The sequence below is a fragment of the Bombus bifarius genome, unplaced genomic scaffold (assembly GCF_011952205.1).
Source record: "Bombus bifarius isolate JDL3187 unplaced genomic scaffold, Bbif_JDL3187 scf7180000009275, whole genome shotgun sequence".
Classification (NCBI taxonomy): Eukaryota; Metazoa; Arthropoda; class Insecta; order Hymenoptera; family Apidae; genus Bombus; species Bombus bifarius.
In genome coordinates this window covers 928,952-943,293 of record NW_022885009.1, presented here as the reverse complement: position 1 = coordinate 943,293, position 14,342 = coordinate 928,952, and the positions used below count along the sequence as shown (strand labels likewise).

At 32.3% G+C, this 14,342-nt stretch overlaps 1 protein-coding gene across 2 annotated transcripts in view; it reads left to right on the top strand.

The window, feature by feature from the left end:
- LOC117214944 (uridine phosphorylase 1) overlaps nt 1-14,342 on the top strand; it is a 48,113-nt gene that overhangs the window by 17,472 nt on the left and 16,299 nt on the right. The window contains exon 1 of one of the 2 annotated variants that reach the window (XM_033461326.1): nt 9,217-9,568. The exons of the other annotated variant lie outside the window; for it this stretch is intronic. Coding sequence (XP_033317217.1) covers nt 9,453-9,568 — 116 coding nt within the window. The 5' untranslated portion in view covers nt 9,217-9,452. Of the gene's footprint in view, nt 1-9,216; nt 9,569-14,342 lie in introns of those variants that run through there. 2 annotated transcript variants of the gene reach the window in all.

The window sequence follows — 14,342 nt, the reverse complement described above, 5'->3', positions numbered from 1 at the left end:
CGGTATCAGTAATCGTGATTTGTTAGAGATTTCTATCGTTGATTAATACAAAGAACTGCACTTCTGAGTAATCGATTGCAATTATTGCGTTATTAAAAAATACGAAGAAATCAATCTAGCCAGTGAAAGCTGATATTTATTGACACTAATTATCAGTGAAAAATACTTTTCAATCACAAATTATCATTATATGATTATGACCGCACATGATATTTCTCTGGATGATAAGTTATCGATTGAAATTAAAACCAAGAGCATTATCTTCTTCCAATTTATTGTACAGAGATCTTAGTTCATACAATAGGAATTTTTCATTTTGCATTTATCGCAGAGAGAACAGTCCATTAAGTTGTGTTATCTCTATTGTGTTATTGTTTACTATGGATATTATTATTTTCTTAGAAACAATTCTGTTCTCTATTTAAATTTGTAAAGTAGCTGAAGTCTATTATTACAAATTTGTTTCTTAAAAGTGAAAATTTATTTTTCAAAATAGCAATGTTAAATATACAATATTTTGTATTCATTATTTTCGTAAAAATGCCTTAATTATAGACATAAGAAAACTTTTGTATTATATTTCTACAAAAAGGCTACATGCAGTATGTTGCTCCTATATCAAACTAAAAATTTGTTTAGATTAAGGATAGCTTGTAGATATAGAATAGATTAAGAATATGCGACTGTTTATTATATTTTTTAGTATAAAATACTATTTGTAAAGAAGAATCGTAAAAGAGTTTTGTACATAGCCACATACAGATATCAGCTTAAAATTGAAAGCACCTTTCCTACCCTTAAGAAACTCACCCCCGCAATATCTTGCAGTCTAAAATGCCAGCCCCTGTGCACCATTTAACAACTGAAAAATTCCAGTTAATATCTGCGACGCCTTCTAAGAAAACTGCTTGTGACGCTTTATCTGTCCCACCCTATATAATCTCGAGTCCTTCGAAATAATAAAATGTGGATGACTGTACACTAGGAAAAAATGTTAAACAAACTCGAATTCAGGTTAGTGTCCGTAAACGAGCTAACGAGCTGAACGAGTTAGCGTCTGAAAAACAAAACAAATAACAGATAGATAACAGATGTAGATTTTTAAGAAGCTCAGCTTAACGCGATGTTTCTTCTGGCGTACATTTAATATTAATAATTTTTCATCCCACAAGGAAGATTGAAAAAACGATGGAATCTTCAGCATCTGAATCTGTACAAGAATATGATCGAAGATAGCTATTTCGTACTTTAGAACTTGGAAGGAATATCATTGAAGTGATGGCAGTGAAGGACAAATGTAAATGACTGGAAAAATTGAATGCTACGAAACTGGAATGTATAACCTGATTAAGAGAAAACACCCGCTTGGAAAATAAGAATATGTATAAAGTATTCCTTGGAGCCACAGTGTGGAATAATGAGAAAGAAGGAAGAAGGAGCGGTTAAAGTGACCGTGTTCAGGGTTTCAATGTTTTAACATAGGAGTACTGTATATAGGGTGTCTTGGAATACAAACAGGGTGTCACTCTACGTGTATACAAAAATAAGTCGAATAAATTGATGAATGATCGAAATGAGAAAGAAGGAAGAAGGAGCGGTTGAAGTGACCATATTTATTTCAATGTTTTAACATAGGAACACTGTATATAGGGTGTCTTAGAATACAAACAGGGTGTCACTCTACGTGTATACAAAAATAAGTCGAATAAATTGATGAATAATCGAAATGAGAAAGAAGGAAGTAGGAGCGGTTGAAGTGATCGTATTCATTTCAATGTTTTAACATAGGAGCACTGTATATAGGGTGTCTTGGAATACAAACAGGGTGTCACTCTACGTGTATACAAAAATAAGTCGAATAAATTGATGAATAATCGAAATGAGAAAGAAGGAAGTAGGAGCGGTTGAAGTGACCATATTTATTTCAATGTTTTAACATAGGAACACTGTATATAGGGTGTCTTGGAATACAAACAGGGTGTCACTCTACGTATATACAAAAATAAGTCGAATAAATTGATGAATAATCGAAATGAGAAAGAAGGAAGCAGGAGCGTTTAAAATGACCGTATTCATTTTAATGTTTTAACATAGGAACACTGTATATAGGGTGTCTTGGAATACAAACAGGGTGTCACTCCACGTGTATACAAAAATAAGTCGAATAAATTAATGAATAATCGAAATGAGAAAGAAGGAAGTAGGAGCGGTTGAAGTGATCGTATTCATTTCAATGTTTTAACATAGGAACACTGTATATAGGGTGTCTTGGAATACAAACAGGGTGTCACTCTACGTGTATACAAAAATAAGTCGAATAAATTGATGAATGATCGAAATGAGAAAGAAGGAAGTAGGAGCGGTTGAAGTGACCATATTTATTTCAATGTTTTAACATAGGAACACTGTATATAGGGTGTCTTGGAATACAAGCAGGGTGTCACTCTACGTATATACAAAAATAAGTCGAATAAATTGATGAATAATCGAAATGAGAAAGAAGGAAGTAGGAGCGGTTGAAGTGATCGTATTCATTTCAATGTTTTAACATAGGAGCACTGTATATAGGGTGTCTTGGAATACAAACAGGGTGTCACTCTACGTGTATACAAAAATAAGTCGAATAAATTTCTTCCTTCGACATTTCGTTTCCGAGAAAGCCGAGCTCGAGGTAGCTATCACCGGCACTTTGCTTATTCTGCTAATTGCACGAGCTCGATTTTCTCAAAACTCAGGCCTGAATCGACAGAAATGTTCTTTTTATGTAGCATACGTGCGTATATAAATAACTTCTTGTCTGAGCATGTCAACTATCTTAAGACACCCCGTATCGTGTTCACGGTAAAGTGCCTCGTGCGCCTCTTTTCTTCTTCAGTTGCACCTTACGCGTCTATATTGTCAAGGAAACTCTGCGATACGTAATAAGGCGACTAAAGTCTGAGTACTCGATGAGACTCAGGTATTATAAATGTCAGAGCAATGCAACGATAGGTACAAATACGTGTGAACAGTAGGGCTGTCAGAATACCTAAGCAAATAAGGAAAAGGTCAAAAGATAATAGCACGAGCATAGTGTGGAGAGTTGGAAAATTGGAATAGGCACTGGGAGGAGAAAGTGGAGGAGGAGGAGGAGGAGGTGGTGGAAGGTGTGATCTATGCGGCGAGATAAATTCGAGGATCTAATTCACTTAACAGGCAATTATAGGGAAACCAAAAGAGGTGTCAGGTCGGAAGACGTAGTGGGTAAAAGACAGGATGGAAGGATCGTGGAATGAGTGGAGAAGCTGGAAAAGAAAAGAAAAGAATAGAGGAAGGCAAGGTGCAAGCAGGCTAAAGAGAGTTTTAGTGAAAACAGTGGAATAATTGCAGACCTTGGTACGAAAACCGGGCAAACGCAGATTTTACAAGTTGTGTGGAATCGAATAAAACTGAATTAATTATGACTCGTTTAAACGATTAATATTTTGGACTTAGAAAGGCATTCGTGTGACGAATGATATGAGAAATGATGCCTCTTATATTTTTGAAGAATGCGATTAAGAAATCTTTTTCGATATTTCGATTTGCCTGGCCCTTGCACGAAACTACTGGGAATTTGAAATGAAATATTTTCTTCTTTCACGTCTTTATTTTTCCTTGACTCTCTTCCATGCTCCGCAAACAGTTCCTTAGATAAACCATTGACATCCGGCCGCCGACTCTCGTTTGCACATATTTACTTCTCCATGACTGATACGATTCTTGTTCGTCCGAACACATTTCGAATCTGCAAGAAAAAAAAAAACACGCGATTAATAGAATTCGAAACACTTTGGTTGACGAGTCAACGCTACATCAACACAATCATTGACGCTATATTTTAGAACAAAAACCCAGGTGGGTCCTAGACATAGCCGATTCTTCTTCCCAAAGGTCACAATGCATAGATGCAAAAATTCTTATGAACGCATTGAGCTTGTCTGATCTTTGCACCGATCGATCGACGATGTATAAAAATATATGAAACTCGACAAGTACAATTTTTGTAACAGGTGGACTCGCCTTATTTTTGCACCAGGATCTTCAATTATTAGTCACAGTATGTCAGATTGTGAACGGAAGAGATATAGAGAGAGATAGAGAGTAAGAGAGAGAGAGAATAGGACATTTTTGTAAATAAAGGTATCTGCATGTAAATAATGGTATATATGTAAATATTAAAGGTAATGTAAGTGTGTTCTTGGAAGTGAGGCTGAATAAACATACATGTATATGTATTGATAAATGTAAAAGCACGTGTCTACTTTCTTCGGTACATATTTTCTTGCTTTTGTAAAGACGTAGGACGAGACAGACGTCAAAACGAAAATGAAAACGATTCATGTATGAAGATACAGTTCGAAACTTATTTTCTAAGTTATTCGCGAACCGAAACGATGACGCGGGATTGAGATGCACGAAGAATGAATCGAGTACTATATATCTATTAACATTTTTATAAAATTGTTTACAACAGCAATTGGTAAACTGTGGTGCAGGATCTTTGGTGGAGGTAACTGTTGGAGATTTGCAAGTGATTTTTCAAACTAAAAATCTGTAGGCTTAGTTCTAGTTTTGTTTTATGTTTGTAAACTATGTAAAACCAAGTCCGATATTTAGGCCAGCAGAGTGAAACGAATTAATGCAATACGAACTAAAATTTGTTATTCAACTTGATTGTTACAAACGAGGGTACTTAACTAAAACTTACAAGTTTAGTTTTAGTTTTCAAACTAAAAATATGTAGGCTTGGTTCTAGTTTTGTTTTATGTTTATAAACCATACAAAATCAAGTCCAATCTTTATTGTGTTTATTATGTTTATAAATCATATAAAAGAAGGCCAGCAGAGTGAAACGAATTAATGCAATACGAACTAAAATTTGTTATTCAATCTGATTGTTACAAACGTGGGTACTTAACTAAAACTTAGAAGTTTAGTTTTAGTTTTCAAACTAAAAATATGTAGGCTTGGTTCTAGTTTTGTTTTATGTTTATAAACCATACAAAATTAAGTCCAATCTTTATTGTGTTTATTATGTTTATAAATCATATAAAAGAAGGCCAGCAGAGTGAAACGAATTAATGCAATACGAACTAAAATTTGTTATTCAATCTGATTGTTACAAACGTGGGTACTTAACTAAAACTTACAAGTTTAGTTTTAGTTTTCAAACTAAAAATATGTAGGCTTGGTTCTAGTTTTGTTTTATGTTTATAAACCATACAAAATCAAGTCCAATCTTTATTGTGTTTATTATGTTTATAAATCATGTAAAAGAAGGCCAGCAGAGTGAAACGAATTAATGCAATACGAACTAAAATTTGTTATTCAATCTGATTGTTACAAACGAGGGTACTTAACTAAAACTTAGAAGTTTAGTTTTAGTTTTCAAACTAAAAATATGTAGGCTTGGTTCTAGTTTTGTTTTATGTTTATAAACCATGTAAAACCAAGTCCAATCTCTAAGCCAGCAGAGTTTTTTTTTTAATATTTATTAAAATTACAATCAATTCTCGCGTTGAGAATTTTCAGTAGTTTTTCTGGCGTGGCGCAGTAACATGGCTAATTATTTATAATAAGTTATTATTTATTATAGATAAGTATAAGGCCAGCAGTGTGAAAACAATTGATACAATACGAACTAAAATTTGTTTTCAAATTGTGTTATTCTGATTGTTACAAACGTGGGTACTTAACTAAAACTTACAAGTTTAGTTCTGCCTTTAGTTTTGTTCTATATTTGTAAATCGCGTAAAGAAGAAATCCAATTTCTGGGCCATCAGGCTCAAACAAATTAATACAGTGCAAACTAAAATTTGTTGTTCAATTTCACCGCTACAAATGAGTGTATTTCAGGGAATACGATTCCCAGGGGATACGAATATTAATATGGGTCTTGAAACATCGATTACCAAAAGAGTCGATACGATTCGTGCGCTGAATCGAGTGAATTCGTTTAATTACGTTGTAAACGATTGTTGGCTTGAATGATAAAATTTGAATACTTACACTCGTATATGTATCGTAATTAAAAAATTGTTACAAGTGTGTATGCGTTGTGGATAAATGAGCATGATGCGTATTATTGTTTTGTATTTAGGCGGGTAGATTTTCACGTACGCTAGCAATGCGAGAATTAAGACAGCTTCAAATTAATTACAAGATTTATAGACACAGGTCGAAAAGAATTTATATCGGCTAGCAAATTCTGTCGCGTTAACAACTGATCCGACAGGGAACTTCAGCTCGATCTCGTTATACTTTGAGCCTTATGATTTTGTGGAAACGCACGAGTCTGAAATTGGAAAATTGTTTGTTTAGTTAGATGTGGGAATATTTCTATGATACAGAAATTAGCTATTTTTTCGTTTATAAATAAAAGACTTGCATAGCCTTTGTATTTAGAAACGATACTTTTGCATGACGTAGTACGTTACTTTTGCTCTTTGTACATTTATTTAAAATACAGAGCACGAAAATTAAATCTATACGCCAGCGCTGAAATATTGTACAATTTTTGTGTTGTTCCAAACTATGAAACTCTGACGCGAAATTAATACTTAATATCACGTTTGAGTTTGGTTTTTTTCCCTTCAAATTGTATCGTTACTGTATCGAAATTTGCAACACGGACGAAAACAGGAAATGTTGAAAAGTACAAATTAATTGAACGTTATCTTAATATTATCGATGGAAATTGCTTGATTATCGATGGAAGATTAATTAATTTGTTACAAAGAAAATTTTTTAATTGAACATGCCGTTATTTACTGTGTATGATTTTGCACGTATTTTAGAATATATTTTGTTAAATATTTTTAATAAAGTTAGATATTTGATATTAACATGGGCAAATAGAAAATATATAGATGTGACCTAAAAATAAGTCGCTTCCGTTTCTTTATCTTTTTTTACGCACATTATGAAGATGAATAATAATAATATGATAAATTCGATAAAATGTGATTCATGTTATTGTGCGCTGTGTAATATCTACTGCGGATAAGTAAAAAATGATTTCAACACTTAGCCAACCATTATTTAGTACGCGAGATGAGATGAAAATATTGTTTTTCTTGTCCAAGTAATTGTGTCATCAAAAGTTCTATGATTACTTCTACTTTGTATTTAAATGCACTTGCTGTTGGAACGACGGTTCATCTCTCAATTTCTGCATGGAATCATCCGACTAATTTATAACTATAATTTATAGTCACAATTTTTATTTATAGACAAATTGCTTAGAGATATAACAGAAATTCTTTGACTTTAAAATATAAAAATTAAATATAATGATAAATATAAAAATGAAAAAGTGGTAAATATCATTTAAGTTGGAAAATATTTCTGCATTTATTATGCTTGTTAAAAAATAAATTATCGAAAGAGAAGTTGAAAATGTGATCTTTTCGCACAGTATAAAATTATGATATAATTTTTTCAGGGTAGATGCGCATGTAATAACACTACAGAATTATTTAACTGCTTTAGAATATTTAGAATGGTGTTTACAAATATTCAAGAACGCTTAAAATTAATGGTTATTCGAACGATACAGTATCGAATAGAATGTCTAACGTTTTATGATAAATATTTGTACTATACTAATCCTTGACTCTAGTACTGTTAAATTAAAAGTGACTAGAATAATTTGAGTTAATTTTCTTCATTGTTTAATCTGAATTTCAGTAGTTTACGTCAAAGAATAAAGATTGCTGATAAAAATACAGATACAATTATCATAGAATAAAAAAACGTAAAGCAGACTCGATCGAAACTGGTATATCAGTGAATGGATGAGATCTAAAAATACAGAAAAATAGAAAAAACATTTACTCCTATTTTTTTGAAGCATGTAAGTGAGTTCACTCGGCTATCTACTTACTCTTAGACAGAATTCTAAAGAATTCAGTTCGTTTTTTTTTACAAATTATCCGCTGTTCTTAGAATCGATAGCACAAACCAGTTGCTTTTATCGGAGAAATTATCTAATTTTATCTTCTTCAAACTCAATGCGATGTATTTTTGCAAGTGTACAAAATTTGTAATCTGTAATATGGATTCGAAGAGAAGTAAAATGGATTCCCTTCATCTTCATACGCTGGCAACCACAATAATTGTCATATTATTTCTGTATCGTAATGTCTTATAATACAAAAATGAAGAAACTTAGCTGTCTTTTAAATCCAGTTTGTCTTCTGTTATTTCCACTTAGACGATGAAATAAATCATTTATAGTTGACTTATAATTGCTGTTTTATTGCAAAAAAACGTAGCGAGCGTAGTTGTTGCTATAATGGACAGAGAAATTTTGTATTCTTTTACATTCCAACCGCATATTTTCTTCTGGATTCTTATCAATCTTTTCTACTTTCTCTTACCCCTGTAATTTCAACCGATTATTAGTCGATAATCATTCTACGCTATTATTAATCGAATGGTAGAAGACAATTCACATTCATTATTACGCTCATTAACACTGTCTAGAGTTTTCATTAACATTTGTCTACGAATGTTAACGAGTGATCTTCACCAACACCAACAAAGCTTTTTTCTAGCCTTTTCTAGTCTATGTCATAAAGTTTTACGTAGATGATATGTATAAATCATAGCGGACGTTCCGTAAAATGTTCCACCATTTACAGCAGCTACGAAAAGTATCGGCACATATTTATTTTCCAATGAAGCATTTTTTACCAAATTCTACGTCATGATATCCGCGATATTAAATTTTTGCAGTTGTGTGAGAAGGCTACTAAATGATGTAAAATTTAATATCTCTCGCAGTCAAATAATTAATATGACGATAGAGCCAATAGTATGCAAATACTTCTCGCAGCCATTGTAAGTCGATACCACACACGTGTTGTAAAGCATCGTACACAACCGTGCGCCTACGAAACCAAGAAAAACGCAGAAACGTAATAGGACTGTCGGTTATCGATGAGTTTTCGAAGAATCACGCGTTAAAAATGATTCGATGACTGTTCCAATATCTCAATTCACTCGCGCTCCACATACATTTGCAGTGGGCACACGTACACAAATAACCGCGACCAGTTTGCAGCTAGACGTATGTACGTACGTATGCTCTCGGCGTTAGTGTGCGTCGCCTTAGCTGTCATTTGGCAGCGAACGACGAAGTGGTGGGAACGCAAATGGCGGAGACTCGAATCGAGATATAAAGCTCCCTCGAAGCATCACAAAGATTCTATTCGGAGACCGGCACTTGATCGACGTTGTTCACAGGAATCTGGTTCTTGCTCTAACCTTGGAGATTCCAAAGCACAGCCGCGAAACAGTCGTGATCGGTTAGTCGATATTTCTTCGACCTCCCGCCGTTTCGTTCGATCGTACGTCCGCCACGGTCGTGTTAGATCCCGCGAAATTGTCCCACGCAAGCGACGGAGAGTGTTGATCTTGCGATCGAGATGCCCATTTGTACGTGCAAAGATCGCCCTCTGGACGAGAGCCACGTGTGTCAGATGAATCCTTCGGACGAGCATGAGAATGCCGAGTGGAATATCGAGTATGATCCCGCAGTTAGGTACGTTTGGTTCTTCTTTGTATTTTATGTTCTACTTCATTGTGTATTTGTAGGATATTTTACGAAAGCGTGTCGAAAGAATAGATCGGAGGAATTTATGTCACCTAACTAGCGCTCACTCGAGGAAATTTGAGGTTATTTCGTTGAAAAAGGAACTTCGACTTTTCGGTGGAAAAGTATGAGATAGATACGTGTTTACATGTTTTAAATTAGTGCGTGCGATTACAGTGAAAAGGTTAAGTTATTACGTTACGTTCGTTCCAACCGTTTCTTGACGTAATAACGTTATAATCAATTAATCTTACAGGCGAGGAAGTGTGAATATTCTGGAAGATTAGTTAATACGGAGCTGTAGTACTATGACGCATTAAAATTTTTATCCGTGGAATCCCATAATTTGTAAAACCAAAAATTCGAGCGAGTTAGACTAATGAACTTGTTAAAAACAAGGAATAGCGAACTATATTATCTTTCACTTCATTTCTCTTCATAAATCGTGGATATTAGAAATGACATCGAACTCTTCAAATTAATACTTCCTAAACTTTATAAATTGCAACCTGACGAATTATGAATCACATAAATTGTGTTAAATTTTATATCTTTGTACTATAAGGTAGGTAATATCTATTTTAATTCAATTGTTTCAGTGATTTTGAACCGCGATTACAGTTTTCAACAGCCAATTATATAATGTTGAGATATAAAATATTTATTCGGAAAGGATTTGTATTGTATATTTTGCAAAATTTAACATGTTTATATATCAACAATATATATCATTTTGCAAGGCATATTTACGCCGTGGTAGGTTATAATCGATACAGTATTCGACGTATCGTTGAATGCTGATCGAAATATTTTAGTGCAAAGACATTACACTTGTACATGCGTGTTTACATGAATATTATCTAGTCTTCGCGCTTTGTTGTGCGTACATTACAAGGTTACTATTATAAAAAATTAGAAATTACGAAATTTTAAATGCTACTACTTATCGTAATGATTATGTATTTACAAGGTTTATAAATACAGCGCTTTGTAATTACACTTTACACGCACCAACGTACGTTGAACTACGAAATTATAATGTAAAAATGTTTCTCAAATACGAGACTGGCAACTTTACGATATTTTACTCATAATAAATAAGCGTGAAACTGGTATCAATTACATAAAAAGTTAATTCTTATTTTTAGCTTGCATTTAGTACTTCAATTCAAGGAGATCCAATTCAAACTCAAAATATTTACGTTCGCCCAAATGCCAATGCTACTATTCGAGAACAAATTTTACGTGTTAATAAATAATTAAAAACATAGTATATGATGTATATTTATAGTATCTCCATAGTATAGTATATCCAAGCTGAGTTAAATGGAATCAGTCGAAAGAAATTCACATTCGCTCGGGCATAAATTTAATGTTTCGTAGTTTCATATATGGAGGATTTATATGATATAGCGATTTCATATTACTTGCAATATGATACAGAATCTGTAATAATTCTTATGAAATTGGAAATTATTTAAAATTTCAAAAAATATTACAAATGCAAGTGCGCTTTATATACAACGTGAGAATCGAAATGAAGTTTATCAAATTACTCTTGACAACAGAATATTCGATATCACAAGTAAATGTGTCATGATATAATTTTGGAAAATTTACGACGATACCAACGTCATCAAAATTAATTATATCCTTCAAAATTATACTTAATTAATGCATTTATTGCAATCAAACGCGAAGCTAATAATCTCGGCGTGCAAACGGAATTCTAATTATGCAGAATGTAGTTAAGGGAATCAACAGGAAAGAGTCGCAAAATATAAATGTACAGATAAATAATTACAACTTACACTGCTATCACTTATGTATCAGTCGCGTAAGTACATAATCGTTAAGGTCAAAGACATTGAAATTGATGCAATTCAATATTGTAATATGTTACATATCCAATATTGATTGACTTGATTAAAGCCCTACCCTATCTGTGTTTGATAGTATATCACTTTATATTTTAATAAATAATAGATGTATCCTCATATACTGTAATCGAATTCGAGCCTGAAAATCTCAACAAAATTAAATTCTATTATGCGATGGCTTTACTTTTGTTTATAGAATTAACGTCAGTACAAATCAATACATATCGGTTAAATTATACGAGGTAAAATTCTTGTATACGTAGTTTTACTTTTCGTTAATCCTTTATCTATTTGAATTTAATTATATTTCAATTTGCCCAATATGAATAAAATGTTAAATAAAAAATTGGTTTCAGTTTTGATCCGTAAACGAATTTCGGCGATTAAATATATACATTTTACTCAAATTGATTTAATATTTTTCAACAGTTTTTTCATTCATTTATATGAGATATTTCATCTGTACCGTTTATAATTTAATTCTACGAGTCACATGGATGGAAATCCGTAGAAAATCCGTATTCCGATCGGTATTCGTTCATTGCATAGTAATAATTGAAAATCGATAGCTCTGTAAGGATTATATTGATTTTCGGTGACGTCTTTAATTAAATTCTTCTATTTGAAAGCGAAGGCTAGTTTCGAGCGTCTCTTATTCTTTCGTATATGATTTGAAGTATTTTAATAACGATAAGAAATTGCGTAAGAAGTATGTAGTTCCTATTTTTCGATACTTTCATTTAACTGATGCAGTATTTCCAAAGAAATTATAAATGAATCTCTATAATCATAAATGAAATGCAATTAATTTAAACTGTAAGAATAAATACTGCAATTATATCTTTTTTATTTTCGTGTTAATATGAACGATAAGCTCGCAACTTACAGGATGAATAAGTTCTTTTATGTATTAGTTGGATTATCTTTTATTTAGTATTATCAATAAATATACAACCGGGTCGATATATATCCAAAAGTTCATGTTATAATATATGATGAAAGAGGGAACAATAAAATTTAAAACCGGGTTACGAAAAATTAAAATTTATTAAAAATCTAACAATAATATTTTATTTTTATATGTAGCTTTATCTAAATGAATTATACTTTTGAAAGATGAAAGATATTTGGAACAAGAGATATTTTACAAACGAGGTAGTTATTTTATCATATATTATTATTTTATTATCATATAAATAAAATAAATCTGAAACGTAGATATTAACGCAATGAATGAATTGTATAGTATAGGATTAAGAAGGAACCTAAGAAGGAAGCTATAATCCTGTCAAGAGGTCATTGTCAAATTTGATTTACGCGCCACTCGATTCTAATCGATATGTTCATTTGAACGATTCCTCTTTCTTCCTGTTCTGGCCGGCATTTTCTTAGTCCGTCCACAGTTTCTTATTGAAAAAGTATTATCGTTTATAGAATCGACTTTATAGAATTATCTGTACAGTTGACTCTTCCATCGTGTGCGAAGAAAAACATAAGAAAAATATGAACATAAGATTTAGAAAATATTTACATCAGTAATCGCTTTAACCACGTGTATATAGCGTAAAGTGACAGCAGAACGATGAATTGCGCGTCAGGAAATATAGAGCCGCTGACTAAGGAAAATTTTCATAAGTGGAGAGCTCAGATTCAAACGTTATTAATGAAAAACAACACATAGGAATATGTTTCTGGTGAAAAGATCCGAACTACAGAGAATGCTACAGAATGGGATGTAGCAGATAGAAAGGCAAGATCAGAAATGTCTGTATATTAGCAATAAGTCCTGAAGCATTAATGCAAGTAAATGATTACAACACATCAAAAGAGGTATGGGATAAATTAAATGAAATATATTGCTTAACTTATCCCGCTTACAAGATAATGCTAGTAAAACAGTTAATTAACTATAAGATGCAAGAAGATGGGAATATAAATAGTCATATAAGAAACTTTTCTGACTTAATTGATAAATTGAGAGAAATACATATATACATCCAAGATGACATAGAACAATTTTGTTATTATGTAGTATTCCAAACAGCTAAGAAGATTTCAGGATTGCTATTGAAACTGAGGAAAAATTTCCATCCTTTGAAGCACTGAAAATAAAACTACTCAAAGAAGAATCCAAAAGAAGACAGAACTAGGAGTATGAAAACAACACCTATTATAGCGGTAGTCGAATTGGGCATGCAATAGAAGTCTCTACATATTCAGGAACTGCAACAAAATGCACAACACAGACCACCACACCTAGTATTTCGCATCAAGTGCTTTATAAAGAAATTATTAATATCCTTTAGAATGCAGATTATCGTACCATGACTCTTAAAAAAGTAAAGCTAATGATTGAAACAAAATATAACATACATCTTAATGACAGAGAAACGGAGATATATTTTTAGTCATGCAATATGTAAAGGCAAATTCAGCTGTACAAGAGAGGGAGATAGAGCTCAATGATGGAGTAGTAATTGATGATACAGAAGATGAAACAGAATCAGAATTAGATGATGAAGAGATAGAGGAAGAATGATAAACAGTCAAGAGGAGTCTTGCAAGAAAAGCAACAAGTAAATATGGGAATAGAAGCTTTTATTTCTTTGGATGATCAATTTGTTTGTTATTTTTTCAATAATTGATTGACAACATTTGTTATGTTGATAGGAATGAATAATATCTTGCAATTTCCTTATTAAGCCTCCGAAAAAATTTATTATGTAACGTTACATAATAAATTTATTATTTCTCAAGTTGCTTAATGTTTTAACACAAATTGTAGAAATTAAAAATTTAAAAGTCCCATTTTGGTTGGTATAATTTGTATTTATGTAAATGTT